The following is a 26,170-nucleotide window of genomic DNA, read 5'->3' on the forward strand; positions in this document are numbered from 1 at the left end:
ACACCCCGCGATGAAAACTGTTACTTTACCAACCAGGAAATTGCCTGGAGTGAGAACGAGGAGCCACCAGGTGGAACCACCCCGGAGCCTTTGTGAGGCCGCTGCAAACCCAGCTCTGGCCACCAGAAGGACCAGGAGCCACTCAGAGGGACGAAGAAGAAAAACCACGGATGCGAGGGGGGTTTGAGCCAGCATTTTTTATTGCCTCCACATCTGCTGTGAAATGAGGTGAAAAGCATTTTAAATTTCACAGCATCAGTGGGTCACAACTTCAGAGCGCGTTACAAGCAGAGCGACAGAGAGAGATGGGTGACAAAGCAGGACAGGGAGGGGGGACAGGGACAATTCCCTTTGCTTCCCCTCACTCCTCACGTCCTTTATTTGATCTTCCGGGCTGGCACTTTGCAGACCTGCTTCTGCTGCTGGCGGGGGATGCCCTTGGCCACGGGCACACAACCCTGCTGGACCGGAGGGGGACAGGGACAGGGACAGGTCTGGACTGGAGGGGGACAGGTCTGGACTGGAGGGGGACAGGTCTGGACTGGGATGCTCTTCACAGGGGGAGGACAGGGACAGGGACAGGTCTGCACTGGAGGGGGACAGGTCTGGACTGGGATGCTCTTCACAGGGGGAGGACAGGGACAGGGACAGGTCTGCACTGGTGGGGGACAGGTCTGGACTGGGATGCTCTGCACTGGTGGGGGACAGCTCTGCACTGGGATGCTCTGCACGGGTGTCCCACAGCACGGCTTCCCCCCTTGGGCCACCGACCCGTGGCACCTCTCGGAGCACACGGACCTCCCATATCCCTGGCACCCCCCTGAACCCCCGTAGCTGTACGTGGGCCTCCTGACACAGGTGTCCCCCCCTCCGTGGCACGAGCCCGAGGAGCCCTGGCACCTCTCAGCGCACACGGACCTCCCGTAACCCTGGCACCCCCCTGAGCCCCCGTAGCTGTACGTGGGCCTCCTGACACAGGTGTCCCCCCCTCCGTGGCAGGAGCCCGAGGAGCCCGAGGGGCAGCGCTCGGTGCAGCGGGGCTGCCGGTAGCCGTAGTGGCGGTAGTCGTGGCCCCTCATGCCCTCGGCGCCCTGGCCGTGGCAGCCCGAGGAGCAGCAGGTGGCGTAGCCGTAGCGGAAGGGCGTGCGCCGCGTGTCCAGCCAGGAGCCCGAGGGGTCGTACCAGGTGGAGTTCAGGTTGAAGTAGGATTCTCTTCCTGAGGAGTAAATCATGGCGGGGGGAAAAACCTGGGGAAGAGATGGGTTGGTGTCAGTGCCTCCTCCCTTGGGGTTTGGCCCGAGGGCCTGGATCCAGAGGAAATTCCTGCAGTTGCCCAACGCTGGTCAGATTGCATCCAAATTGCATCCAAACCCTCTTTCTGACCTTCCCTCTCCCATTTTTCACCTCCAAGAACAACACCAACCACAAGGCACCACCACGCGTTGGTGGCACCGCTGTAAATCCCACCCCAGATCCCTCAAGAGCTTCTCCCGTGTCAGAGTGTGGCCTGAAGGTCCAGGTGTGACCTCCCAAATCCAAACCCCCATCCAAGAAGGGATGAGCCTCACCAGGTCTCAAACGAAGACAGGCAGGGGAGCAGAATGTGAGATGCTGCGGGGCCGAGGGCTTTTATAGAGCTCCAAGAGTTCTCCTGAACGTGAAACACGCAGCAGGAACGAGGATTAAATTATTTATTGGCAAAACATCTCCTCCATTTGGATGCTGTTCCCGGTGCCTGGCATGTTCTGCTTGACTCACCATTTCTGATAAGCATCTTTTAATTATAACATCGGTCCCCAGCGGGGAACATGAAAGTCTGAGGCGGACTAAGCCCCACTTTGGAGGTGTGAGGCAGGTAATAAAGGACTTATTCACCCTCTGCAGGGTGACCTGTGAGTCAGGAGCTCTGAGCCTCCCCTCCCGCTGCCCGTGAGGAGCATTTCCAGGTGAAGCACGAGCAGGTGATGGGAAGAGCCAGCTCAGAGTCACCAAAAGCAAATTGTGCCCGTCGGTTTCCGTGATGTTCTGGGCGGGAGGGAGCCAGGCCGGGCAGGGCCTGGCACGGCTTTTCCAGGGAATTTCTGGCTGCCTCATTCCTGGAAGTGTCCAAGGCCAGCTTGGACAGGGCAGGGATGGTGGGAGGTGTCCCTGCCTGTGGGAGTTGCAGTGAGATGAGCCCTAAGGTCCCTTCCAACCCAAACCATTCCGTGGTTCTGTTTCTTCTCCATTTCTGAATTCCAGGCTTGCCCCTCCCCTCACCCCCAAGTTGGTTTTTTGAGGTCCCTCCCAACCCAAACCACTCCACAATTCCATGGTTCTGCCCCAGCTTCTGAGAGGGTTTTGGCACAGTCTCCCACAGCAGCCTCGGGGCTGAACAGGGGGAGGCTCGGACTGGGGGGATGGAAAACGTGGGGGTGAAGAAGGGGCTGATCCTGGGGCTGGGGGTGTTTAACAGCTCCATTAAAACCTGGAAAATGGGGTGGACTTGGAAAATCCTCCAACTGGGGTGAGGGGCTGGGATGGGGAACTGGGATGGGAGAGCTGGGATGGAAGGACTGGGATGGGGGAACTGGGATGGGGAACTGGGGTGGGGGAACTGGGGTGGGAGAACTGGGATGGGAGAACTGGGATGGGAGAACTGGGATGGGGGAACTGGGATGGGGAACTGGGGTGGGGGAACTGGGGTGGGAGAACTGGGGTGGGAGAACTGGGGTGGGAGAACTGGGGTGGGAGAACTGGGATGGGGAACTGGGATGGGGAACTGGGATGGGGAACTGGGGTGGGGAACTGGGGTGGGGAACTGGGATGGGGAACTGGGATGGGAGAACTGGGATGGAAGAACTTGGGTGCAAGGGCTGGTGAGAAGCAGCTTGAGAGCTAAACTGGACCAAATCAGACCTGGAAGTGAGGGCTGAGCTGGCCCTTGGTCTGTGGGCCCTGAGTCACCGTGCTGGGAACTGGGAAGAAAATCCCTAATTAAAAAAGGGCTCTCCCAAGGTAAATCTCACAGGTAAGTGTTTTTTTTTTTATTTGGAATGAGACACGAGAAAAAGAAATTGCTGTGGTGAAGAAAACGAGGGTGAATTTCCTTTTTTTGCCTTCCCAGCTCTCCGTGGTGGTTGTGTGAGGACACGCCCGGGAGATGCCGAGGCAACAGAAAGAAATTAAATTATTCATTTTCATGGCCTCTGCGGGAGGTTTTTTTGGCAAGGCGAGGAGAAGCAGCAGGTTTTCTGTGTGCCTGCACCTTCCTGCAGGAGCGAAAAGGCATCCCCGGCATGCACAGCCACCCCTCCCGTGCCGGGCCACGCGCTCATTATCAAAATTAACATGCAAATGAGGATGTGCACTGCTCCCATTCGGGGGATGAAGGCTCTGGCACGGCCGCAGAGCAGATGTTGGTGCCCGGCTGTGCCCATGCCGAGCTCCCGGGGTGGGTGAACCACGGCGGGGAGGATTTTCCAGCCTGGAGAAACCCCGGCGGGCAGAGCTGAAACCCTCCCGTGTGAGCCCTGATTTAAATGTCCGAGTTCCCTCGGGAGAGTTTGAATGGCTCTCAACATCTTCTCATTGCAATACCGATGGGCAAGACACAGAGGAACCGAGAGTTTGCTAAATAATTTTCAACTTTATTCTTGAATACACGGGGAGGAGATAAAGCTGCAGGAGTCTGCGATGCTCCTGCCTTTTTACAGTGGTTCCTTTTTTCCTTGTAAAGTCCGGGAGCTGCTTCCAAACTACCCTGATGCCCGGGAGAGCAGATCCGTGGTGGTTCCTCCACGTCCGAGTGGCCTCAGGAGGGGGAACCCCTTCTGCTGCTCCCCAGGGACAACCAAAACCCGGCAGGGGGAGGACGCCCCGAATTTAAAAATTTAAAGTGTCAGTGCCGGGGCCAAGCAGGGCACCCCCAAATCTGACGTGTAAAAAGCAGCAGCGAGCCCAGAGCAGCGCTGGGAGCATCCCTTGGGCCGGGGGGCGACCCCCCCCAGCCCAGCCGGGAGCTGGGGAGGGGTCCCCGGGCTCAGTTCTTCACGCAGAGCGGCACCAGCGTGACCTGCTTCTGCTGCTGGTGGCCTGGGTGAGGTGGCAGGGGGACAATGGGTGGGCAGCAGCGCTGGGCGGGCCGGGGGCAGCAGGGCACGGGCCGGGGGCAGCAGGGCACGGGCCGGGGGCAGCAGGGCACGGGCCGGGGGCATCGCTGGATGCAGGGGCAGCGATGCTGCAGGGGCTGCAGGACCACCGGGGGCTCCTCATCCTGCTCGGGTCGTTGCTCCACCCGCCTGCGGGGCTTCCCCGAGTCGGGCTCCGGGCACGGCGGGCACGGGCGGTGCTGCTCCAGCGGCCGGCGGTGGATCTTCACGGGCGGGGGGCACACGGGGGGCACCGGGCTCACCTCCACCCGCCGCCGGGGCTTGCAGCTCTGCGGGGCTGGGCAGCAGGAGGGCCGGGGTGGGCACAGCTCGCAGGGGTGGCAGCTCTGGCTGGAGCCCTCGGTGTCGTGGCTGAGGCTGCCGGGGTTGGGGCAGATTTCGGGGGGGTTGGGGCAGATTTCGGGGGTGTCGTGGCAGTGCCCGGCGGAGCTGGGCCGTGTCCAGCCCTTGTGCTGGCACAGGTCGTGGTCGGTGCCGCCTCTCTGCTGGAGCATCCTGGGGCAGAGATCACAGAAGCGGGGAGTTATTGAGGATGGAAAAGAATTCCAGGGTCATCCAGTCCAGCCTGAGATGGATCTACATCACCCAGCCCAGAGCACTGAGTGCCACCTCCAGGAATTCCTCGATGGGCACTCCAAACCTCCCTGGGCAGGCCCTGCCAAGCCCTGACCCCTTTCCAGGAGGAAATTCCTCCGGAGTCCAACCCGAGCCTGTCCTGGCACAGCTTCTCTCCTCCTGTCCCTGTCCCCTGGGAGCAGAGCCCGACCCCCCGGCTGTCCCCTCCTGCCAGGGACTTGTGCAGAGCCCGAAATTCCCCCTGAGCCTCCTTCTCTCCAAGCTGAGCCCCCCAGTTCCCTCGGGAGCTGCTTCTCCCATGACTCACAAATCCTTTGAGGGTGACCAAGCCCTTGGGCATAAACAGCCTGGAAAAACGCAAACAAAACGCCGACGCCTTTTTTTCTTTCTTTCTTTCTTTTTTTTTTTTTTTGCTATTTTCAAGGAATCGGAGAGAATCCAACTCACCCTGCGAGCAGAAACGGACGGGCTGAGCAGGGAGCCGGAGTCCTGAGCGCAGAGAGCCGGGGCTGAAAGCTTTTATATGGGCTGAGCTCTGCAGGGAATGAGGCACGTCCTGGGAATGAATAGCTGAGCACTGAGGCCGCTGCCGTGTGTGTGTGTGTGTGTTTTGTTCCTGGAGCTCGCTGTCGGCTTAATCAGCCTCAATTAGCGCCTGGCCCGGTGTGGCCAGCGCTCTGCAGAGGCAGTGGCCATTATCTCATTAGTGCTGGCCGTGCTCGGATGGGCTCCTGCCCCGCGTTAGTCAGACGGGATCCCGGGATGCGGATACCTGGGATGCCGGGATGCTGAGTGATGCGCCCAGAAGGGGACTCTGGTGGCGGTGGGAAAACCACAGAAAGGCTCCGGAGTCCTTCCAGAGGAAGGGGAGGGAATCCAGGGTGGTCCCAGCACGGCGAGGAGCAGCGGGTGGTGCTGCTGCGGGTGGCTGGGAGATGGGAACCCGGGATCCCTGCGGACGAAGGGCACGGGGGGGACAGTGGCAGGCTGGGGATGGGATGTTTGGAGGATTATTCCCTGATTTAAATGGATTCATTCCCTCCCAAGTGCGGAGCACCTTGTTCCGGCGAGGAAAAGCCTTTTATGTGTGGAAAGTCTGGAATGGGGACACCAGAGGAGCGATGACCTCACCCAGAAACAATTCCGGGCTCTGCCAAGCACCGTGTCCACCTTTCTGACATTTTTGCTTTGATTCACGCTCGGTGGAGCTGCTCCAGTTTGCATTTCTGTGGCCGAGACATTTTTAAGTACCAGGAAAATTCCTCTCCCAGCAGCCCCTCGGGGCTCCAGAGGCATTTCCATGCGGAGTAAGGGATGCTCGGAGCTCTGTCCGGTGGAATTTGGGTTTGAATCACTGGGAAAAGCATCCGCAGAATTCGGGGGTGTGGCTCCAGGGCTGTGCTGGCACCTGGCAGGGCTCTGCTGTAATTTATTCCGTAGCTACAGGAGAAGTGGAATTGCCTGGCAGGAAGCCACGCGGGATTTGTGTGGAAAGATGGAAAAGACCTCGGGATCTGTTAGGGCCGAGCAGGATTTTAGGTTTAGAGCTCATTGCCAGAGCCTCGAGTTGATGCTGGGCTTGGATTTTTTTTTCACATTAGAGGAGTTTTGGAGCCACTTCCCGAGGATTTCACAAATCCCCAAGTGGGAATATTGAATTTCTGATCTGGTCTCTTAAAGCTTCCCACATTTTAATAGAACCCAGAGAAAATGACTCAGTGTTTCTGGATCCTTCAGGCTGGACCTAAATCTGACCAGCCTGGGCTACTGGGACGTGTCCATGGCAGAGGGTGGGACTGGATGAGATTTAAAGTCCCTTCCAACATGAACCACCCTGGTCTGTTTAATAATTTTAAAACCTTAAAAAGCTCAGCAAATTCTCTGGGAAGATTCCCATCAGGAAAAAAAAACCCTCCAGCTCTGGCTTTAGGACCACAGAGATGCTTTGGTCGCAAACTGGATCTCAAATCAGCAGGAGAAAAATGAATTAAACTGATTAAACGAATGAATTAAACTGTCACCTCTTGCTGAGGTGACATTTTTCACCTGCAAGTTCCATTTTCCCCCAGGTGAGCCCCAGGAGTTCACCAGGTACACCGGGGGCGTTGTCGTCACAGAATGCCAAACATGCAAAATTAATTACATTAATCAATTAGGCAAACGCTAAACACGTCCCACACTGCTGTTTAAGGGATAAAGAGAAATGAATAAACATAACCCAGGAGTCTGCAGAGTCAGAAGTTACAAATTTTATTGTCTTTCACGGCTAATTGGGGATTAAAGAAAGAGAAGGGAGAAGGAGACAGCCCCATCACCAAGAGGGGAAGGAAGAGCAGCGCCAGAAACTCGCTGGGCAGCGGCTTCAGGGCACAGCCAGGGGGCTAAAGGCAGCAAAAAGAAGTTCTGGGTGTCCAAGCAGAGCAGGAGGAGCGTTTGGGCTGGGATCCATGTCCACATCCACGTCCGAGCCGGAGATCCGCCAGGTGAGCTCAGTTGCCGCCGCAGCAGCCGCCGCAGCAGCCGCTGTTGTTGTTGCTGCTGATGGTGTAGCAGCAGGAGGTGGGCATGCAGCAGGACTGCATGGGCATGCAGCAGGGGCTGCAGCACTGCATGGGGCTGCAGCACATGGGGGTCTTGCAGCAGCGGGGGCTGCTGTAGCAGCACACGGTGTAGTTATTTCCGCCGCCGCATCCGCAGCATCCGTTGGGCATCTTGGGGGTGGTGGGAGTGGAGGCGGAGCTGGAAGGAGCAGAGAGAGGCTGTGAGGGGGAGCAGCAGGTTTGGAATTTGGGGTGAATTCAAAGCTCTGGTGATTCGTTCACCGATTGGGGTTCAAGGAGGGCAAACCCAGGCGTGTCCTGTTTGTAAATCGTGGCTGCAGTTCTGGGTTTTCCCCGTGGTGCGGGGGCCCAACGACTCATTCTGGTGTCTTAGGAGGAGCAAGCCACTCTGGACCCTTCTGGAATATTCTCCGTGCCCCTCCCCTGCATGGCCCTGTTGATTGTCCCAGAGCCTCCTCGAACATTCCCAGCTCATCCCCGTAACTCCTCGTGCAGAGTCCACAAAACCCTGATGTCCAAGCCCCATCCCAGACCCCCAGAAATACTTAGACCTGCTATAAGTAGCAGATATCCAAATTCTGGATATCCAAAATTCCCTTTTGGGGGGCGAAGGAAGGGTTAGAAGTTCTCACTTACCCTGCTGAAGAGTGAGGAGAGGTGAAGGGAGGAGAAGACGAGCGAATGAAGCGAGCTGGGCCCGGAGCCCTTTTATACTCCCGTCCATCCTTCCTCCTGGAAGTGAGACAGCCATTGACCATTCCAGCTTCCCTGTTTATCCATTCAAACCCATATTTTTTAGCCATAGGTGTCGCCTGGAATTTGCATTTCGCCTCATTACTGGTGATCCACCACGCTGCTTCTGCCTCGTCATGGTTTAGCCTGGAGATAATCAAAGGGCTCCGGTGAATTTGGATGAATTTGTCCTCCCCACAACCTTGAGAGGGAGCCAAAAAATGTGGCCTCGTATCTGCTGGATGGATGGAGATGTTCTGGGATTGACTCAGCAGCAGCTGGTGCTGAATCAGTGCAGGAGCCCAAACCCGGCCCCGGCGTCGTGCCGGTCGTTCCGTCGGGATGATGTTTGGAACAAATTGGGAAAATATCAGGAAAATGGGGATGTTTGTTTGCTCCTGGTCACCAGATGTGCATGTGAGGAGGGAGCCAGGAGTGTTTGGGATGTCTGGGGCTCACTCACCCGCACGTGGCTCCGTGCAAATGCGTTGTGGAATGGTTTGGGTTGGAAGGGACCTCAAAGATCTTCCAATTCCTGCTGTGGGCAGGGACATGTCCAGGCTGCTCAGAGCTCCATCCAGCCTGTCCTTGGACACTTCCAGGTTTGGGAAGTTCTCGCTTTATTTATTCATTTTTATTATTAGTAATATTTTTATTAATATTGCAATTAAAAGGTGAAGGGGCAGCTCTGCCTGTGCAAGAGGCAACACAAGGGATGGTGGCTCTGGGACGGGGTGTGGAGCACCCCAAGCCAACATTTCCCTCCTGCAGCCTCCCCTGGCATCCAGCTGAAGTCCAGGAATCCTGGAATCCTGGCCCTGAGCAGGGATGGAGGGGTTTGGAGTTGGTGCAGGACCCTCCGAGGGTGTTGGAAATGGAGTGAGCCCAGAATGAACCAAAAGTGAGAAGATTGAGGTGGAAGAGAAGGGCCCAGCACAGAAACTGCTCCTCACTGGGCTGGTGGAGCTGAGTGGGAGGCAGGGACTCAGGAAGAGACTTTGTTGAGGTGAAACCATTTTCTGTGAGGTAGAGGAGGGACATCAAGGTAGGGCAGAGCCTTGGGCAGCTGAACCCTGGCAGGAGCACCGGGCAGGAATTTTGGGAGGAATTTTTTCACCGTCTGAAATTGCAGCTCTCAGTCGAGGACCTGGCCACATTATCCTGAGAGCTGCCTAATGAGAGGATGGAGATCCTGCCTGGCCTGTTCCCTGCTGCTGCCTGACATCCTCAGGGATCCCGGGGCTGCTGGGGAGAGGGGTCGGCCCAGGTGAGCTGGGACCAGCCCCGAGGACGGTGACAAGGACCTGGCATTGCTCTCTGTGCAGTGCAAGGGGGAGCAGATTGAGATTTTAGAGCTGTTTCATCCCTGAAGGAAATGCCAGCAGCTCCCTTCCAGGCTTCCCTGGCATGAGAGCAATTCCTGGAGTGAAAGAGGGGAGAAGCAAGGTGGTAATTGTGACTTCTGCGTGAAGGGCAGGAGAACACGCGCGGCATTTCCTTCCTGCTGGGAGAGACAAATGCACCTGGACGGATCCATTTATTAATTTACAAGGAATTAACGGGGCAGAAGCAAAGGGATGCACTCCACTCGTGCCTCCTGAGGGAGGTTTTCCATTGGCAGCTGTGAGAAGGGAGGTGGAGGTGGGCACTTCCCACCCTGGATGGTCGTGTCCAGCTCTTGGTGGAACCAAGGTACCCAAATGATTTTTGGGGAGTGGGGTGTGGATCACAATGCAAAGAAGAGACTGAAGCAGGGTGCAAACAGAGTCAGAAAAAGGCAAAAAATGCATCAAAAGGATGGCAGTGCAGAACTTTCATGTTTGGTAGAACCCAAAGCAACCCTTGAAGGCAGCAGACGTTCCTCAGCATTTGTTTTACAGCTTCAGTTCAGTGTCTGATAACTCAGATGGCAGAGGCAGAACCTCCATGTGCTGAGCATCAGACTGTCTGCAGGGACTGGCTGTGGGTCCCGAGGCAGATTTTGGCTGTCTGGGATGTGTCTGTGTCAGACTCTTCCTGAAGACATTCCTGTTTTTTGTGAGTTTATGAATTATTTTCATAGAACCAGCCACTGGTTTGGGTTGAAAGGGACTTTAAAAATCCATTTTTTCCACCCCTTGCCATGGGCAGGGACACCTTCTACTATTCCAGGTGGCGCCAAGCCCTGTCCAACCTGGTCTTGGGCACTTCCAGGGGCAGCACAACCAGAAATTCCCTGGAAAACCTCTGCCAGCTCCTCACCACCCTCACAGGGAACGATTTCTTCCCAATATCCAACCTCAATTTCCCCTCTGTCAGTCTGACCCCACTCCCCCTTGTCCTGTCACTGCAGTTCCTGATGAAAAGTCCCTCTCCAGCTTCTCTGGAGCCACTCCATATCCTGAAAGCTGCTGTGAGGTCTTCACACAACTTTTTTTTCTCCTATTCTCTTTCTATTCCTCTGCTATTTTATACAGAGAGAGCAAATATCACTCCCAGAGGTGCCAGAAACTCCAGTTTGAATTAATTTACCATCAAGGACACCCTGATTTTATTTGAGTGAGCACCTTGGAGACAGGAGAATCCCAACACTGGGAAAAAACACCGGGAAAAGGTGAAAGGCGCGGCAAAACCCTTTGGACCCACCAGCCAACAAACAGCTCAACACCAGGAGGTTGCAGGGTCACAAACTACAGATTTTATTGTTTTTTTTTTCCAGAAAGATTGAAGCAAAACAGCGATGAAAAGAGTGAAACATCCCATGCACCAAGAGGAGAGCGAAGAGCAGCGCCAGCGCTCGCGGGAGGAACTCGCTGGGCGGCGGCTTCAGGGCAGGTCACAAGCACGAGGTGAGGGAAGGCAGGAGAAGAAGAGGAGTTCTACAGCCTCTAAGCACAGGAGGAGGAGCGTTTGGGGCCATATCCATATCCAAATCCGTATCCAAGAGGGAACGAGCCCGGTGGGTTTAGCTGCTGCCGCAGCAACCGCCGCTGCTGCTGCCGCCGCAGCAGCCGCTGTTGTTGCTGCTGATGGTGTAGCAGCAGGGCATGGACATGCAGCAGGACTGCATGGGCATGCAGCAGGGGGTGCAGCAGGGGCTGCAGCACTGCATGGGGCTGCAGCACATCGGCCTCTTGCAGGTCTTGGGGCTGCTGTAGCAGCACATGGTGTAGCTACTTCCGCCACCGCAGCATCCGTTGGGCATCTTGGTGATGGGAGTGGAGGCGAAGCTGGGAGGGAAAGAGAGAGTTTGTCTTTTTCTCTGCTTGAATCTCCCAGAGGCTGAGGCAGCTTAAAGCATTCTTATCCCCAAATCCAGCCCAAACTGGCCAGGGAGGTGCCTGGTGTCCTGAATCCCAGGACAGGCTCCTGTGCTTCTGGCGCTCTGTCCAGCACTGGTTCTCACAGAGAGAATCCACCTGGGTGCAGCCCAAAACCAATCTCTGGTCCCCAAAACCAATTTGTGATCCCAAATCTTCTGCAGTGTCCAGTCCCAAGCCGGACAGCCCAGAAAACCCTGGAGAAGCCCAGGGAATCAGAGAGCCCCAAAGTTAAGACAAGTAGCAAAGTCCAACTTACCCTGCTGAGCAGTGGAGGGAGGAGAGGAGAAGTGGAGATGATCGAATGAAGACCCCTGGGCTGGGACACCTTTTATACGCTCCAAAGCCTCCTCCCCTGGAAATGAGGCATCCCTCGGCAATTCCGACCCCGTGGATCACCCGGGGTACCCCCTCACGTGCCTTCCTCCTCCGGTGTTTAATCTCTGCCTCTTTCTGTTTGCTCACCGCCTCAATTGTGCCCCATAATTACTCCTCCAGAGGAACAACAGATGCAAATTTTCTAATGGATTTGCGTTAATGGCACCGGAGGGAGGGAGCTCTGAGGTATTCCCATCCCTTCCCAAGGAATGACCTTGGGACACAGGGACACTTAGCAATGTGCCTGGGGGGAGCCAGGTGCTGAAGCAGTGGGACAACCATGCCTGGAACTTGGAGCTGTCATTGCTCATGTGTCCCCTCTGCCCTTGGCCAGGATCTCTGGGGGCCGGTGGAAATTTTTGGTCAATGGGGATCCTTTTTTTCCTGCCTCTGTGGTCAAAGTTTAGGCTGGAATTTCTCCTTTCTCAGTCTTGCTCTTGGGCCTCCCTTCAGGGTGCTGGGTCCTCACACTCCCAGTTTTGTAATTTTTGCTGTATTGGTAAGATTTTTTTCATTTTCACCCACGGAATGGATGGGTTGAGTCTAAACGAAGTGGCTTTCAAAGCACCAGTGCACATGTGAGGGTTTTTCCCTGTGTTGGCTCCACACATCCCATTTTCTGAGATTATCCCAAAGGTTTCTGGGACTGAGGAGATTTGTGGTGATCTCGTTTGAGTGTTCACATGAGGAACTGCGGCCACACGAAGAGCAGGGACAGCTCCACCTTAGAAAATGTTGATGGTGCTTCCATGTGATGAGAGGGGCCTCCAGTAAAAGATGGGAATTCCAGGATGCTGAGGCAGCACCAATTCATGGCAAAAAGAGGCTGCCATCACATCCAGGAGACTCTGACTGTGAGGCTGACGTGCTGGCAGGTGATCCCTGGTGATTGGGACAGGATCTGCCTTTCCAGGATGTGACCACGACCTCTTGTGACGTTGGGTGTCCCCTCTGGAATTGTCCCCAGGGGAGCATTGTTTTGGTCACTCAATAATAACCAAGAGTTGCCTGCAGGAAGCAACGTCCTCCTTGTGTAAACCCTCAAACATCTCCCTTGAATCAATCATTCATGGCATTTTTATCGGGTTTTATTGCTGTCCTGTTGGCCAAGATGATCCTGGTATTGTAGTCATAGAAATACGGAATGATTTGGGTTGGAAGAAACCCCAAAATCATCCAGTCCCACCCTCCTGGATGGGCAGGGATAACTTCCAATATCCAAGGTTGCTTCAAGCCCCATCCAGCCTGGCCTTGGACGCTTCCAGGGATGGGACACCCATGGAATTCCCTGTGCCAGGGCATTGCCACCCTCACAGGGATGGATTTCTTCCCAATATCCCATCTAAACCTGCCTCTTCTCCAGGCTGAGCCACCCCACCACTGTCAGCATTTAGAGCATTTTCCCTGCTGTTCAAGGCCATTTAACCTGCTCTCGGGTCGGGAATAACACCCCCACAAAATTCCTTTTATAGGCCACACCCCATCCTGTGATGTTTTTGGAAACTTCCACGGTGGTTCTGTGAGTTTGAGATTTTTGGGGATCTGTTCCTGCAGCTTTTCCAGTGTGGGGTAAGGCCACGTTGGATGGAGCTCTGGTCTAGCTGCAGGTGTCCCTGTCCATGGCAGGGGTGTTGGAACGAGGTGGTTTTTGACACCCCTTCCAACCCAACCCATCCCACGATTCTGTGATTCAAAGATGGAATGAATATTATGAATATTCACAAGATTTCCTAAACAGAAAGCATTTTATTGAATGTTCTGATCTGGGATATCCTCCTGCCTGATTTACAATAAATAAAAACCCTCCTGAAGACCCAAGCAATGTTTTCAGAGAGTCAAACACGTCGAGAAGGTGATTTTAATGCAGATGTCGCTTGTGAAGGTTGGAGGAAGCAAATCAAGCCAGAGCTCCGGGCATTTTCTCCAGACCTGCAATTCCAAGCTGAGTCCTGCATTTTAATAGCAAAGAAAGTCCCAGCCAGGGAGGGAAGGTATCGTTGACTCACGGGTTTGCTATTTTAGGAATGAGGCTTTTAGGTTGATTGCCAACCCCAGGTTTCATTCCCTGCTCGGAACTCGCCGGGGAAACGCTCTGCTCCCATAAAAATTCAACGATTTCGGGGGGTTTCTAAGGTTTTATTTTTGGAAGATGGTGGTGGGAAGAAGATGCTGCCTGCTGTCCAGTGAGTAGTGAATTCCTCCTGGTACCTTTGGAATGTCCCTTCCGAGGTCAGGGGTGAGCTCCTGTGCATCTCAGAGCTGTCCACAACTTCCTCCTGAGGGGCAGCTCCGACCTCTGCTCTGGGACCAGGGGCAGGACCTGAGGGAATGGCTGGAGCTGTGCCAGGGAGGGTCTAGGTTGGATATTTCTGGAAAGTTCTTCCCCAGAGGGTGGTGGGGCACTCACAAGGCTCCCCAAGGAAAGGGCTTTGCCCCAAGGCTGCCAGAGCTCCAGGAGTGTTTGGATAATGCTCTCAGGGACAGGGTGGGATTTTGGGGTGTCTATGGAGGGGCAGGGGTTGGGTTCCGTGATCCTGGTGGATCTTTTCCAAGTCAGGATATTGGAGGAGTCTCTGATTTATGGAGCCCTGCGTTTTCACATGGTGCAGTTACACCTCACTCAGACTTTGAGTTTTAATTACTTCAGCTTTCCGTTCTGTAGTAAAGTCTGAGCTGATGTGAATGCTCAGGAGGGGCAAGGAGGAATCAAGGAATGGTTTGGGCTGAAAAGGACTTTAAAGCTCATCCCGTTCCTCCCCTTTCCATGAGACACCTCCCACTGTCCCAGGCTGCTCCAAACCCTCCAACCCAGCCTTGGACACTTCCAGGGATCCAGGAGCACCCACAGCTCCTCTGGGCACCCATTCCAGAGGATCAGGAATGCTCTGCTTGCTTCAGACACGACTTAATTTGTACCAAGAGCCTGGACAGCTCTTTGTGTCCAAAATGTTCTGCCGTGCCACCGGGCACACCCAGGACCTTGGCCAAAGGCACAGATGGTGCTGGAGTGAGGACAAACTCTGGGCAGAGTGACAAGTCCTGGGCAAGGTGACAGGTCCTGGGCAAAAGGGAAAATTCTGGGCAAGGTGGTAAATTCTGGGCAAGGTGGTAAATTCTGGGCAAGGTGGTAAATTCTGGGCGAAGTGGAAAATTCTGGGCAAAGTGACAATCCTGGGCAAGGTGACAAATTAAGGGCAAAGCCACGCAAGAACAACCAAAAGACCAAACGTTGTGTTTTGCTTAATGCCAAGTTTTATTGTCTACAAGCCAAGAGAGGAAATGAGGAGAGGTCACAGTGACACCAAAGGTTTCCCAAACACCAAGAGGAGAAATAACACCCCACTAATATCTAATGCCTTACACAATGGATGGTAAATTCAGGTGTTCTCAAGACAGTCAGTAATTAAAGAGAGCTGATAAATAAAGGACAGAAAGAAGCAGCAGCTTAAGCTTGGAAAGAAGAAGAAAATCTCTATGAATTGTCTCCATCACCATGAGAACCAGAGGCAAACCAGGAGCTTTTCACCTCCTTGTGCCCGTTCTTGGGGCCACCCGGGGCAGCTCAGCAGGTCTTCCTGAGGCTGGCGCAGCACTGCTGGATGGGGATGCAGGGGGTGCAGTACTTCCTCACCGGGGTGCAGCAAACCACCACGGGCTTCTTCACCACGCAGGAGCAGCAGGGAGAGCAGCAGGGACGTGGGACACAGCACACGGACTTATGGCACACCTTGGTGCAGCACACGGACTGGCACGGGTCACAGCAGGTCTGGCACGGGTCGCAGCAAGGCTTCTGGCATGGGTCACAGCAGGACTGGCACGGATCACAGCAGGGCTTCTGGCACGGGTCACAGCAGGTCTGGCATGGGTCACAGCAGGGCTTCTGGCACGGGTCACAGCAGGTCTGGCACGGGTCACAGCAGGGCTTCTGGCAAGGGTCACAGCAGGTCTGGCACGGGTCACAGCAGGGCTTCTGGCAAGGGTCACAGCAAGGCTTCTGGCACGGGTCACAGCAGGACTGGCACGGGTCACAGCAAGGCTTCTGGCATGGGTCACAGCAAGGCTTCTGGCACGGGTCACAACAGACAGTCTGGCATGGGTCACAGCAAGGCTTCTGGCACGGGTCACAACAGACAGTCTGGCATGGGTCACAGCAAGGCTTCTGGCACGGGTCACAGCAGACAGTCTGGCATGGGTCACAGCAGGGCTTTTGGCATGGGTCACAGCAGGACTGGCACGGGTCACAGCAAGGCTTCTGGCATGGGTCACAGCAGGACTGGCACGGATCACAGCAAGGCTTCTGGCATGGGTCACAGCAGACAGTCTGGCACGGGTCACAGCAAGGCTTCTGGCATGGGTCACAGCAGGTCTGGCATGGGTCACAGCAGGGCTTCTGGCATGGGTCACAGCAGGACTGGCACGGGTCACAGCAAGGCTTCTGGCACGGGTCACAGCAGGACTGGCACGGGTCACAGCAGGGCTTCTGGCACGGGTCACAGCAGGACTGGCACGGGTCACAGCAAGGCTTCTGGCACGGGTCACAGCAGGTCTGGCACGAGTCACAGCACACAGTCTTCTTGCAGGGGTCGCAGCAGCAGGATTGCTGGCATGGGGAGCAGCACACGGTCTTGCAGGGGCTGCAGCACACGGTCTTGCAGGGGCTGCAGCACACAGTCTTGCAGGGACTGCAGCACACGGTCTTGCAGGGGGTGCAGCACACGGTCTTGCTCTTCACGACAGAGCAGCATCCCGTGGAACAGCAGCCAGTGGAGCACATGGTGTTGGGAGAGGAGCGAAGGGTGGCCGGAGCGAGGACCTGGAACACAAAGGACTTTGAGATTCAACCCGTCTTTCCACACTGCCCAGGCCCTCATCCCACCCTTTTTCCTAATTCTTTGTCTTCAGTTGGAAACCCAAGATCCTCGCAGGAATCGAACCAACTGTTGCTCTGTCCCAGAGATATTTGAACTCTGCTGGGAGCTGCCCACTCTGTGCTCATCCAGGACTTTCCCTCCCTGAATTTCCACCCCAAGCAGCTCAATTTCCACTGTGCTGTCTCCACCTTTTCCAAGAGGCAACAGATCAACAGTCTCAGAAAAATCTGGATTTCAGGGAGAGCTGTAGCTCATGGAACCCTGCAAGGCTAAAACCATGGAATTGGAAAACCTTGGAACCGTAAACCCATGGAACCATAAACCCATGGAATCACAAATCCATGGAACCATAAACCCATGGAACCATAAACCCATGGAATCACAAATCCATGGAACCATAAACCCATGGAATCACAAATCCATGGAACCATAAACCCATGGAACCATAAACCCATGGAACCATAAACCCATGGAATCACAAATCCATGGAACCACAAACCCATGGAACCCCAAAGCCAAAGAACATTTTGGGTCGGAAGACACCTCTGAAGGTCCATCCAGCCCAACGCCCTGCAGAGATCAGACCCAACGACCCAGCCTCAATTCATCTCTTGCCCAAAGCCAAAGAACCAAGAGAACCAAGGATCTCTGGTAGGAAGCACTCACCGTTCTTGTTCTTGCTGAGAGCTGAAGGTGTGTGAGGAGCAGAGGCACCTGGAGACCTTTTTATTGAGGTCGGAGTTGTCCTGCCGGACATGAGGTACCCCCCAGCAATCCGTGATTTACGCACTAAGCCTGTACTTATTCACCCAATGGGCCTTCATGTGTTTAGTCTTTGCCTCGTGGCTTTTGACCAACCCCTCAATTTTGGGTTATTATCAATTTGTTGTGTGAATTTTTTACAATTTTTTAATGTCGAGTTAATTCTTGTGGGACGCTCGGAGGCGTTGTTTCTGCCCGCTTTGCATATGGTAAGGCTGCTGCATGGAGATGATTAATTGACATAAAAATCCTAATTAAGATTGAGCTGCAGTGGATTCCAGAGGCGTGCAGAAGCTTCTGGACGTCAGTTGCTCCTTGATATGATTTTTAAAATAGAATTCCAGGAAGTGCAATTCCTTGGTCCCGTGCTTTGCGTCTGAATGCAGAAATGGTGGAGCCCAAAGTCCTGCTCTGGGGTCACCAGAAAGGCAAATCCAGAAAGTTCCCCGTGTCCCATCCCTCGCTGCCTCATCCCATCCGTGCTTGGGAAAACACCTGGGAATAGAATCATGGAATATCCCAGGCTGGAATCAAGGAATATCCCAGGGACCATCCAGCCCAACCCCTGGCCCTGCACAGCCCCAAAATTCCACCCTGTGCCTGCGGTCATTGTCCAAATTCTCCTTGAGCTCAAGGCTTTGCCAATATCAAACATTTTCACTGCAAATTCATAGTGGAAATTCGGAATTGGTTTCGGGTCAAATCGGAACCTGCGTTTTTCCAATTCCTCTTTGACGCATTTAAATAAAAGCAAAATGCAAAACGGCTCTGGAAGTTTTGCATCCTGTTTATGCTCGGCATGACTTGATCTGCGAAATTCCAATTCAGTTCTTTTCAGATTCCAAGATGCCCTGGAGTAATGGAGGAGCCACCCACAGATGCTAATTCTGGAAAAACTCCGTGCTCAGCTCCCAGTCACCCGCTGGCAGCGATTAGCGCTGATGCTAATGATCACCTTGTGATCAGCCATTAATGAGGGATGTTAATATCTATTTTGCATAAAAGCTCCGTGTGATGTCCTGAGCGTCTCGAGGATCTCAAATTAAACCACGACTTTATTAAAAAATGATCTCTCTCCCGTCAGGGGAAATGTTTGGGGTCTGAGGTCACGCTCAGGGGTGGAAACGGGGGCTGAGCACCGAAGGACCCCCTGCATCCCTGGAGACCCCTCACTTCTGCTGGAGTAAGGGAGATTTAAGCTGTGTTTGCTCATCCAGTTCTGGATGTTGAGGACACTTTGGGCCACCAGAACCTTCCATTTGTCTCCTGGTGACGCAAATCCTCTGTTTCCCCTCAGTTCTGCTCTTGATGTTCGGCCACATCACAATTTGAGGAGCTGCTCCTGCTTCGAGGAATTCACAGGACCGTGAAGTCACCTCTTCTCCAGGCAAGGCCATCCCAAGGTCAACGTTCCAGTTCCCTCAGAGCTTAATTTCCTATTGGCTTCAGCTTCGTTAATGACCTTGAGCAAGGTGCCGCCCATCATCTCCTAATTAGTGATTGACTGAGCCCCCGGCTCCGGATGATCTGCAGGGGATTCCAGAGCCTCCAGAGAAACTCCAGCATGAGAAATGTGGCACACCCCGAGCAGGGAGGTGATGGAAGAGGGGTTGGCCAAAATGAGGCCGTTTTATGTTGACTTTGTACGGGTTTGGTGCATGGGTTCATCTGGTGAGCCAAAAAAACCCCATTGTTGCGGCTGGATGTGAACACCAGAGGTGTTTAAAGCTCTGCAAGGTGGATTCATGGATCCAACAGCAATTTTACGGAGGAAAATATTCAAATTAGGGCCATAAAAATGTCGCAATCATATTTTACTTTGAGGGAAAGGACTGTGCAGGCTCTGAAAGATGCCCAGAGGAGCAGAGCTCTGTTTGGATTGGAGATCCAGGAAAGCAATCCTGAGGCAAATTCCTCCCCATTAATCAATCCCTGGGGGTTTCCTCACAGTTTGTCCAGGGCTGTGGAATCCATGGTGTTATTTGAATTTAATTTTAAAATTTATTTTGTTTTTAAAATTTGTTTACACTAAAGTGTAAACAACAGAAATTAGTAAGCCTGTAGTTATTTGACGTGTCCTTAGCAGAGCAGAAATGTCCCTTCAGGCCACCTGGAGAAGAAGATTTCTCTTGCCAAACGTTTGTTTGTCAATTCCTTCTAGGCCTCCCCACCCTCACAGGGAACAATTTCTTCATTTTATCCCACCTAAACCTCCTCTCCATCACTCTGAAATAATTTCCCCATGTCCTGTCCCTGCAGTTCCTGAGGAACGTCCCTCTCCAGCTTCCCTGGAGCCCCTGGAGATCCTGGGAGAGGCTCTGAGGTCTCCACAGGCTCAGCATTCCCAACATTCCCAACATTCCCAGCCTGGCTCCATGGGGGAAAGGCTCCTTATCAACTTCATGGCCTTCTCTGGATTTGGAAAAGGAAATAAAACGTGCCATGGTTGGTGATGGAGGAGAAAGTTGGAAGCTGGGGCACCCCAGGGAAGTGAAAGTCTCTGCTTGAAGACCAAACCAGTTCTGTGGCCGTGAAACCTCAGAAACTCAATTCCCACCGGCAGGGAGGGCAGGAATGAGTAAGAAAATTGGTTTTTTTCAGGCTCCTGTGAGGTGGAGCCACCTCTTAGCAAGGGCAGGAACCCCCAGGCAGGTGAATCATTCATTGCTCCCTGTCCCGACCTCAACTTTTCCTTTTTAACCCATTCCTCTCTAATGAGCATTTTCTCCAGAACCTATAAATAACCAATTGCTTATTGACCAAGTGGTCATTTAGTGGCTATTGCAGCACTCAGCTCATTCCAGGCTGTTTCCCACGCCAGGGGTGGGTGATGAGGGATGAATCACTCCGGGGAAACCTTCACTTATTTTACACTGCAGAAACTGGTTAATTGAGGTTGTTCCATGTCCCAAACCCTGAGGGATTTGATTTTATTTTGGTTCCAAAAATAGCAGCGGCTCTGAAAGCAGAAACATGAACACACAGGTCAGGTGGAGCCCCCAACATCTGCTGAGCCCAGGGCAAGGATTTGTTTCCCCCAGGAATTCACCCCACGTGCTCCTCCCAGCCCTGCAGGTGTTTTCCATGGATTTCATGTTTCCTTGGCATTCCTCCGGCTCCAGGGATTAAATCACAATTCCAAACCCACAGGAAAACAGAGATGCCACCAGACCAGCACGGAATCCCAGAGAAATCCCAGAGAAAAGAGGTCCCACACCACCAAATCCAACTTGTGCCTGACCCCCACCCTGTCACCCAGCCCAGGGCACTGAGTGCCACCTCCAGGCCTTCCTTGGACACCTCCAGGGATGGGCACTCCAAACCTCCCTGGGCAGCCTTTTCCAAGGCCTGACCACCCTTTCCATGGGGAAATTCCTCCTGATGTCCCCCCTGAGCTTCCTTTTCTCCCAGCTGAGCCCGCCCAGCTCTCCCAGGAGTTCTCCAGATCGTTTTCCTGCGGCCCCAGCTCCTTCCCCAGCTCTGTTCCCTTCTCTGGACACACTCCAGCCCCTCAATGCCCCTCTTGCCCACCGACCCAGCCCATCTGATGGAGCAGTGACTGAAAACCTCCAGGACTGTTCGTTTGGCTTGAAACACCATTTTTATTGTCTTGCTGGAGGACGAAGCAGCAAAGCAAGAAGGGAACCATTCCCAGCAGCTGGCAGAGGAAAGAGAAACAGCTCAGAGCTCCTCAAACCGAGAGGTTTCATCCTAAAACTGCATCACCTCCGGCAGTTTTTGGAGGTTTTTCTTGGAGAGAAGTGGCAAAGCTGCAGAGCCACGAGCACTGGGATGAGCTGGAAGCTGCGGGCGAGGAGCAAACCGGTGCATCCAGGGGCTGGATCCTGCCCTCAGTACTTGGGGTAGGATGGTGGCAGCTTGCAGATGTTCTTGGTGGCCTGGGGGCAGACTGGGGGGCAGTAACGCTGCACTGGGGGGCAGTAACGCTGCATGGGAGGGTAGCAGGGCTGCACTGGGGGGCAGCAGGGTGTCACGTAGCTGAACTTCTGCACAGGCTGCCTCTGGAAGGTGTAGTGGCACGAGGGCCCCGCGTGGCAGGAGGAGCGGGACTCGTGGCAGGAGGAGCGGGATCCGTGGCAGGAGGACTCGTAGTCGTGGCAAGACCCGCGGGAGCACATCGTGCTGGAGTTCTGGCAAAGCTGTTTGGAGCAAGGGATTGACGTGGTGAGAGGAGGCTCTGATTCTCTTCTTGTATTCCCCCCCCTTTTTCTTTTTAATATTTTTTTTTCTTGGTGTCTCCCATGAACTGTTTCTCTCCTTTTTTCACCTATCTAATCCAGACCCAAAGCCCCTCGATCCTGCCGGGTCTGCTGGGAGTGCTCTGGGAATTGGGGTGTGAGATCAGGTCCCTATGAGTCAGTTGGAGCCCCGGGAGCCCACTTGCCAAGCCCCAGCTCCAGCAGAGTTTGTGTCACCCGAGAATCCCTCCAGGGGCTTCACCTTTTCTGTGATTCCCGGGAACCCTTGTCCTCCATCCACCATTCCCCACCCCTCCCTCCCTCCCTCAGCACACTTCCCTAAATCCCAAATCCCACAAGACTCATAAAAACCCCTCATGCAGGTTTCAAGAACAGAAATGGCGAAGTTGGTCTTACCCTCCTTAGCTGCAGTGAGAAGTTTCTGGAAGCGAAGGCGAGTGACTGCGGAGGACGGGGCTGAGGGACCTTTTATCCTCTGCCGAGGTTATTTGGGGTGTGAGGCACCTCCTCACGATGACACCTTAATTAATTCTGCGCTCAATCCCGCAGATGTTTGCACTTCCCCTGATTTTAGGTGTTCCCTCCTTGACGCACCGGGCCCCGTCCCGGCGGTGATTCCTACGGCAGGGATTTTGGAAGGGCAGCTCTCTCCCATTTCCTGGAGACTGACACTGATGTGACGGGTGTTAATTAAGGATGAGGGACACCTGGGATTGCATCAGGCACAGAAAAGTCTCAGAAATGCTGACTCCTGGGGTTGGTCCCCCGTTGGGGGCAGGTGACAGCTCAGGGTTTTAATTCCCCTGTTGTTGAGTGCCAAGAGGAAATGGGATTACTGCCTGCAATTCCTGGGGATGGCACAACGCCGGAAAATCCGGCGGGATCTCCTCGGCTCCCTGGGCTGGCAAGAAATAAAATGTTCCTGATTCTTCACGTGTCCCTCAACTTGGCAGATGACTGGGATGATCCCATCAGGTTGTTCCACGTGAATCACGGGTTATTAAAGAGAAAAACATCTGACCCTGAGCTCTGTATGAGGTTTGAGGATATTAAATTTTCCCGTTCCTTGGTTTGTCTTTCCTTCCGTGATCCCTAAAATTTTTTTCACCTGACCTCACCGAAGGATTCAGAGAAGAGGAGCTGAAGTTTGAGCAAATATTGGGTTTTGTCACTCCTGGTGGAAGCTTGGGCACCAAAGCTGGATTTATGGCCCTGTTTGACTCAGAGTTTGAAGTGTAAGAAAATTAAACTCCTCATCCTGGGAAAATGTTGCCCATTAGAGCAATTCACTGACTGGGAAGGGAAGATCTCCAGACCTGGGGGTGTCCCACAGCTCTTCCCCAGGGTAAAGGCAGCCAATTCCTCATGGGAAGTTTTGTGGAGTGAGGGAAGATGTCAGGAATTCCTCAGGGACCTTTGGTGGCCCAGGTCCCTCAGCTGCCACCCAGGTGACAAAGTGGGAGCTTGTGTGGCAGTTCTCCTTTTGTCCACATTGGTGCTCTGCAAAATCTTTCTACCTCCTCAAGAGCCTTCCAAAACCACCCAAAAAACATCTCTGAACCTTTCAAATTCAGGGCCTGCTCAGGCAAACGGGATCTCAGATGAGTTCCCATCATCCTTTGCTCACAGTTCTTTCCCAGGAATTTGGGCCTTCTGTTTTCAGAGGCTCAGAGGCTTTCAGATATTTGAAATTTTATATCCAAAGTCTGAAATCGAGCTTGGAGTAAGTTATTACATATTGAGAAGGAGCAATGTGACCTACTAATTCCCCTTCCATTTAATTTCCTGGAATTGCTGAGGTGGGAAAAGCCCTCTGAGATCATCGAGTCCAATCTTTTACCATCTCCCCCTTTCCTTCACTGACTTCCATCCATTCCCAAATGAAAGTGGGAATTATTTGCCACCAAATATTGGGGTACTTGGGAAATACAAAGAAATTTGAATTGAAAACCCCTGAAAAAATTACAAAAAAAATCAAGGAAAATGAGAATAAAGGAATTCAAAGGCAACGAGGGTCTCATGAATCAGATTTATTGTTTCCCACACCCAGATGAGTCTGAAACAGAAGCACAAGACAGAGAAAGATTCCCAACAAATAATTACACCCTGAATGATTAGAAAAGGACATTTCCTGAATAATTAGCAAGAATAACACCATAAATGTTAATTAGGAGAGGATTTCATCCCCAGGGGTTTCAGCGTGGTCGAGACGAGCCGAGGTCGAGGTGCCCAAGGGAGGAGCCGGCGGCTCCGGCTGCCGGCGCTGGATCCTGTTCAGTACTTGGGGCACGCCGGTGGAAGGTTCCAGATGTTCTTGGTGTACTGGGGGCAGTAGGGCACCTGGGGACAGCAGGGGACCTGGGCACAGCAGGGGACAGCAGGGGGGCAGTAGCGCTGCACGGGGGCACAGCAGGGGACAGCAGGGGGACAGCAGCGCTGCACGGGGGGACAGCAGGGCGTCACGTAGGTGCATTTCTGCACCGGCTGCCTCTGGATGTAGCGGCAGGAGGGCTCTGGCTCGTGGCAGGAGGAGCGGGATCTGTGGCAGGAGAACCAGGATCTGAGGCAGGAGGAGCGGGATCCGTGGCAGGAGGACTCGTGGTTGTGGCAGGAGCCGCGGGAGCACATCGTGCTGGAGTTCTGGCAGAGCTGGAGGGAAAAGAGAGATGGTCAGGCTGGGACAGCTGCTCCCCTCCTTGGCTCTTCTTTGGGGCTGGGATGAAATGTTCTTTCCCTCTGTTTTGGGATGTACAGGACATGGTGACCCTTCCTTTTGGAGGACACTCCATGATGGTGTGGCTCTGATGGGAACGTCCCTCCCAAGATGCTCCTGTTGGCTTTTCAAGGTAGAATTTCCCTCCAAAACTGCTCTGACTTGTCTGAGCTCTCTCTGCCTCCATCACCTGCCAGTCTGGGAGTGAAATCCTTGCTGGCTCCCAAAGATTCCCAGATCTGCTCCTCCAATTGCTCCTGCTTTTCTGCCATCCCACCTGTGAGCAAACCAAGCACTCTGTGCGTCTGTCCAGACACCCAGCCATCAAAAATAAGGAATTTTTAAGACAAAGGCAAGGTCTAAACACAGAACTCTGTGAACTTCTGCTGCTCAAGAGTAAATAAATCAACAAAATCCAACTCACCCTTGGCTGGAGCAAGAGGAAGAGCTTGTGGAGCAGGTGCTGAGTGAAGGATGGACAGGGGATGCCGGACTTTTATATCTCCCAAAAGGTTGTCCTGGGCATTAGACACCTCTTGGCAATGCTGACACAAACCCTCATATTCATATTTATCTCCTGTGTCTGTTTTTAGCATTTCCGACTTGACGCAGTCAGGAGAAAAAGCCAACGATGACTTTTTCCTCAGCACTTTAATAAGCAAGGAATTTCCCAATCTGCTTAGAAGGGAATTTTGGAGGCACTTGCATATTCCCGTGGCAAAAATGAACCTATCCCTGGAGTTATTAAGTGATTTGTCGTTGGGCAACCGGGATTGCATCAAGTCCGGAGGGTTGACTCCTTCCCCGCGCGCTGCCCCTGGTTCTCCGTGGCAGAGTCACATTTTGATTGATAGGTTTTTTTCCCCTGACACAAGGGACTGTAATTAAGAGCCACAGCTCCCAGGGACTTCATTAGAGGGAGGTCCTGGTGACTACCTGGGACCCAACGCCTCGACTCCGGAGGTGACGCCAGAACGACGTCCCCCATCCCAATTTTTTCCCTTCCGTTTGCCAACCGTCAGCTGTTTTTTTTGTTTGTGCTGTGATATTTTCCTCCTGGATGGAGGGGGTTTCAAATCCTCAGCAGGAAATGTTTGTGTGAGGGTTTTACTTCTCGCCATCCCCAGGTTTCTCTGGGGTCCCGTTTCATTTAAGCAGTTTTGTAGTTTTTATTCTTTCCCGCATTTTGCTCTTTAGTCTGAAATTTCTCTCACATCAGCCCAAGGTTTTAGGACAATAAAATGGACAATTGTCCCTTTCCCGTGACTTTTATCCAGGTGAGAGCCACAGGAACAACTCAGGGGTCAGGGAATGAGGTTTTCTTTAGGATCCCTCCCCACCCAAACTATTGTACGATTCTATGAATATTTTAATTTATTTGTCAGGCCGTGGTTCAGAAACCCAAAAGCTTTTAGGAAAATCTTCTAGAGCTTAGGAAAATCTGAAGTCTTCTGGAAGCTGCTGTGATGTAGAAATGCTTTATCTGGGTTGATAAAACTCCTTTTTGTGGGGAGGCCCTTGAGTCAATTCTCTGTCAGGCAGGAGGAATCCATGGAATCAGGGAATGGTGGAGTGACTTGGGTTGGAAGGGACATTAAGGATCATCTCATTCAACTCCCAGGGTTATTAACTCCGGCTGAGTCTGGCTGCTGAGCTCTTGGGGAAGCTGATGCAGCCACAGAGCCTGTTCTGGAACTGGTGTCTCAGCTGGACTGGGAGATAAGGAAAGTCTGAGGTTGTCAAAAGTCCAGAAAGATTTCACACTTGTTTTAAGTGCCTGCAATTGTTGCTGAAAACAGTAATTTGGAGGTCAGTGAAAGAAGGAGGGCTGGGAAAAGCCACGAGGTGCTTATTTGCATTTATTAGACACCTCAAAATGTTTGTGACTCTGAGTCAGAGGGACACAC

General features: G+C 53.4%; 7 protein-coding genes and 1 long non-coding RNA gene across 8 annotated transcripts; 1 reads left to right on the forward strand and 7 right to left on the reverse strand.

The window, feature by feature from the left end:
* Window positions 1-182: 182 nt before the first annotated feature.
* On the reverse strand, window positions 183-1,624 carry LOC132340185 (keratinocyte proline-rich protein-like). The gene is made up of 2 exons (XM_059871030.1): window positions 1,569-1,624; window positions 183-1,247 (listed from the first exon to the last, which is right to left on the reverse strand). Exon 2 carries the CDS (start codon window positions 1,230-1,232, stop codon window positions 378-380), a length of 855 nt encoding a protein of 284 aa, XP_059727013.1. The 5' UTR covers window positions 1,233-1,247; window positions 1,569-1,624; the 3' UTR covers window positions 183-377.
* A 1,984-nt stretch (window positions 1,625-3,608) lies between these two features.
* LOC132340140 (uncharacterized) lies at window positions 3,609-5,318 on the reverse strand. The gene is made up of 2 exons (XM_059870939.1): window positions 5,175-5,318; window positions 3,609-4,646 (listed from the first exon to the last, which is right to left on the reverse strand). Exon 2 carries the CDS (start codon window positions 4,643-4,645, stop codon window positions 4,022-4,024), a length of 624 nt encoding a protein of 207 aa, XP_059726922.1. The 5' UTR covers window position 4,646; window positions 5,175-5,318; the 3' UTR covers window positions 3,609-4,021.
* Window positions 5,319-6,961: 1,643 nt separating this feature from the next.
* Window positions 6,962-8,078, reverse strand: LOC132340209 (keratin-associated protein 9-1-like). The gene is made up of 2 exons (XM_059871066.1): window positions 7,925-8,078; window positions 6,962-7,466 (listed from the first exon to the last, which is right to left on the reverse strand). The coding sequence occupies exons 1-2, from the start codon at window positions 8,044-8,046 to the stop codon at window positions 7,217-7,219; spliced, it is 372 nt and encodes a 123-aa protein (XP_059727049.1). The 5' UTR covers window positions 8,047-8,078; the 3' UTR covers window positions 6,962-7,216.
* A 2,596-nt stretch (window positions 8,079-10,674) lies between these two features.
* On the reverse strand, window positions 10,675-11,727 carry LOC132340247 (keratin-associated protein 5-7-like). Its single transcript, XM_059871117.1, has 2 exons — window positions 11,579-11,727; window positions 10,675-11,229 (listed from the first exon to the last, which is right to left on the reverse strand). Exon 2 carries the CDS (start codon window positions 11,202-11,204, stop codon window positions 10,965-10,967), a length of 240 nt encoding a protein of 79 aa, XP_059727100.1. The 5' UTR covers window positions 11,205-11,229; window positions 11,579-11,727; the 3' UTR covers window positions 10,675-10,964.
* Window positions 11,728-14,926: 3,199 nt separating this feature from the next.
* On the reverse strand, window positions 14,927-17,340 carry LOC132340175 (keratin-associated protein 5-5-like). The gene is given in 3 exon segments (XM_059871013.1): window positions 14,927-16,510; window positions 17,235-17,294; window positions 17,296-17,340. Coding segments are annotated over 3 exon segments (1,341 nt in total). The 5' UTR covers window positions 17,326-17,340; the 3' UTR covers window positions 14,927-15,259.
* Window positions 17,341-20,912: 3,572 nt separating this feature from the next.
* LOC132340246 (putative small proline-rich protein 5) lies at window positions 20,913-22,145 on the reverse strand. Its single transcript, XM_059871115.1, has 2 exons — window positions 21,947-22,145; window positions 20,913-21,490 (listed from the first exon to the last, which is right to left on the reverse strand). Exon 2 carries the CDS (start codon window positions 21,467-21,469, stop codon window positions 21,182-21,184), a length of 288 nt encoding a protein of 95 aa, XP_059727098.1. The 5' UTR covers window positions 21,470-21,490; window positions 21,947-22,145; the 3' UTR covers window positions 20,913-21,181.
* LOC132340259 (uncharacterized) lies at window positions 21,384-22,630 on the forward strand. The gene is made up of 2 exons (XR_009489827.1): window positions 21,384-21,515; window positions 21,913-22,630. It is a non-coding gene; the product is annotated as an uncharacterized LOC132340259 (long non-coding RNA).
* A 935-nt stretch (window positions 22,631-23,565) lies between these two features.
* On the reverse strand, window positions 23,566-24,845 carry LOC132340237 (putative small proline-rich protein 5). The gene is made up of 2 exons (XM_059871105.1): window positions 24,688-24,845; window positions 23,566-24,199 (listed from the first exon to the last, which is right to left on the reverse strand). Exon 2 carries the CDS (start codon window positions 24,176-24,178, stop codon window positions 23,825-23,827), a length of 354 nt encoding a protein of 117 aa, XP_059727088.1. The 5' UTR covers window positions 24,179-24,199; window positions 24,688-24,845; the 3' UTR covers window positions 23,566-23,824.
* Between the last annotated feature and the right edge of the window lie 1,325 nt (window positions 24,846-26,170).

Source organism: Haemorhous mexicanus, chromosome 31 (assembly GCF_027477595.1).
Source record: "Haemorhous mexicanus isolate bHaeMex1 chromosome 31, bHaeMex1.pri, whole genome shotgun sequence".
Classification (NCBI taxonomy): Eukaryota; Metazoa; Chordata; class Aves; order Passeriformes; family Fringillidae; genus Haemorhous; species Haemorhous mexicanus.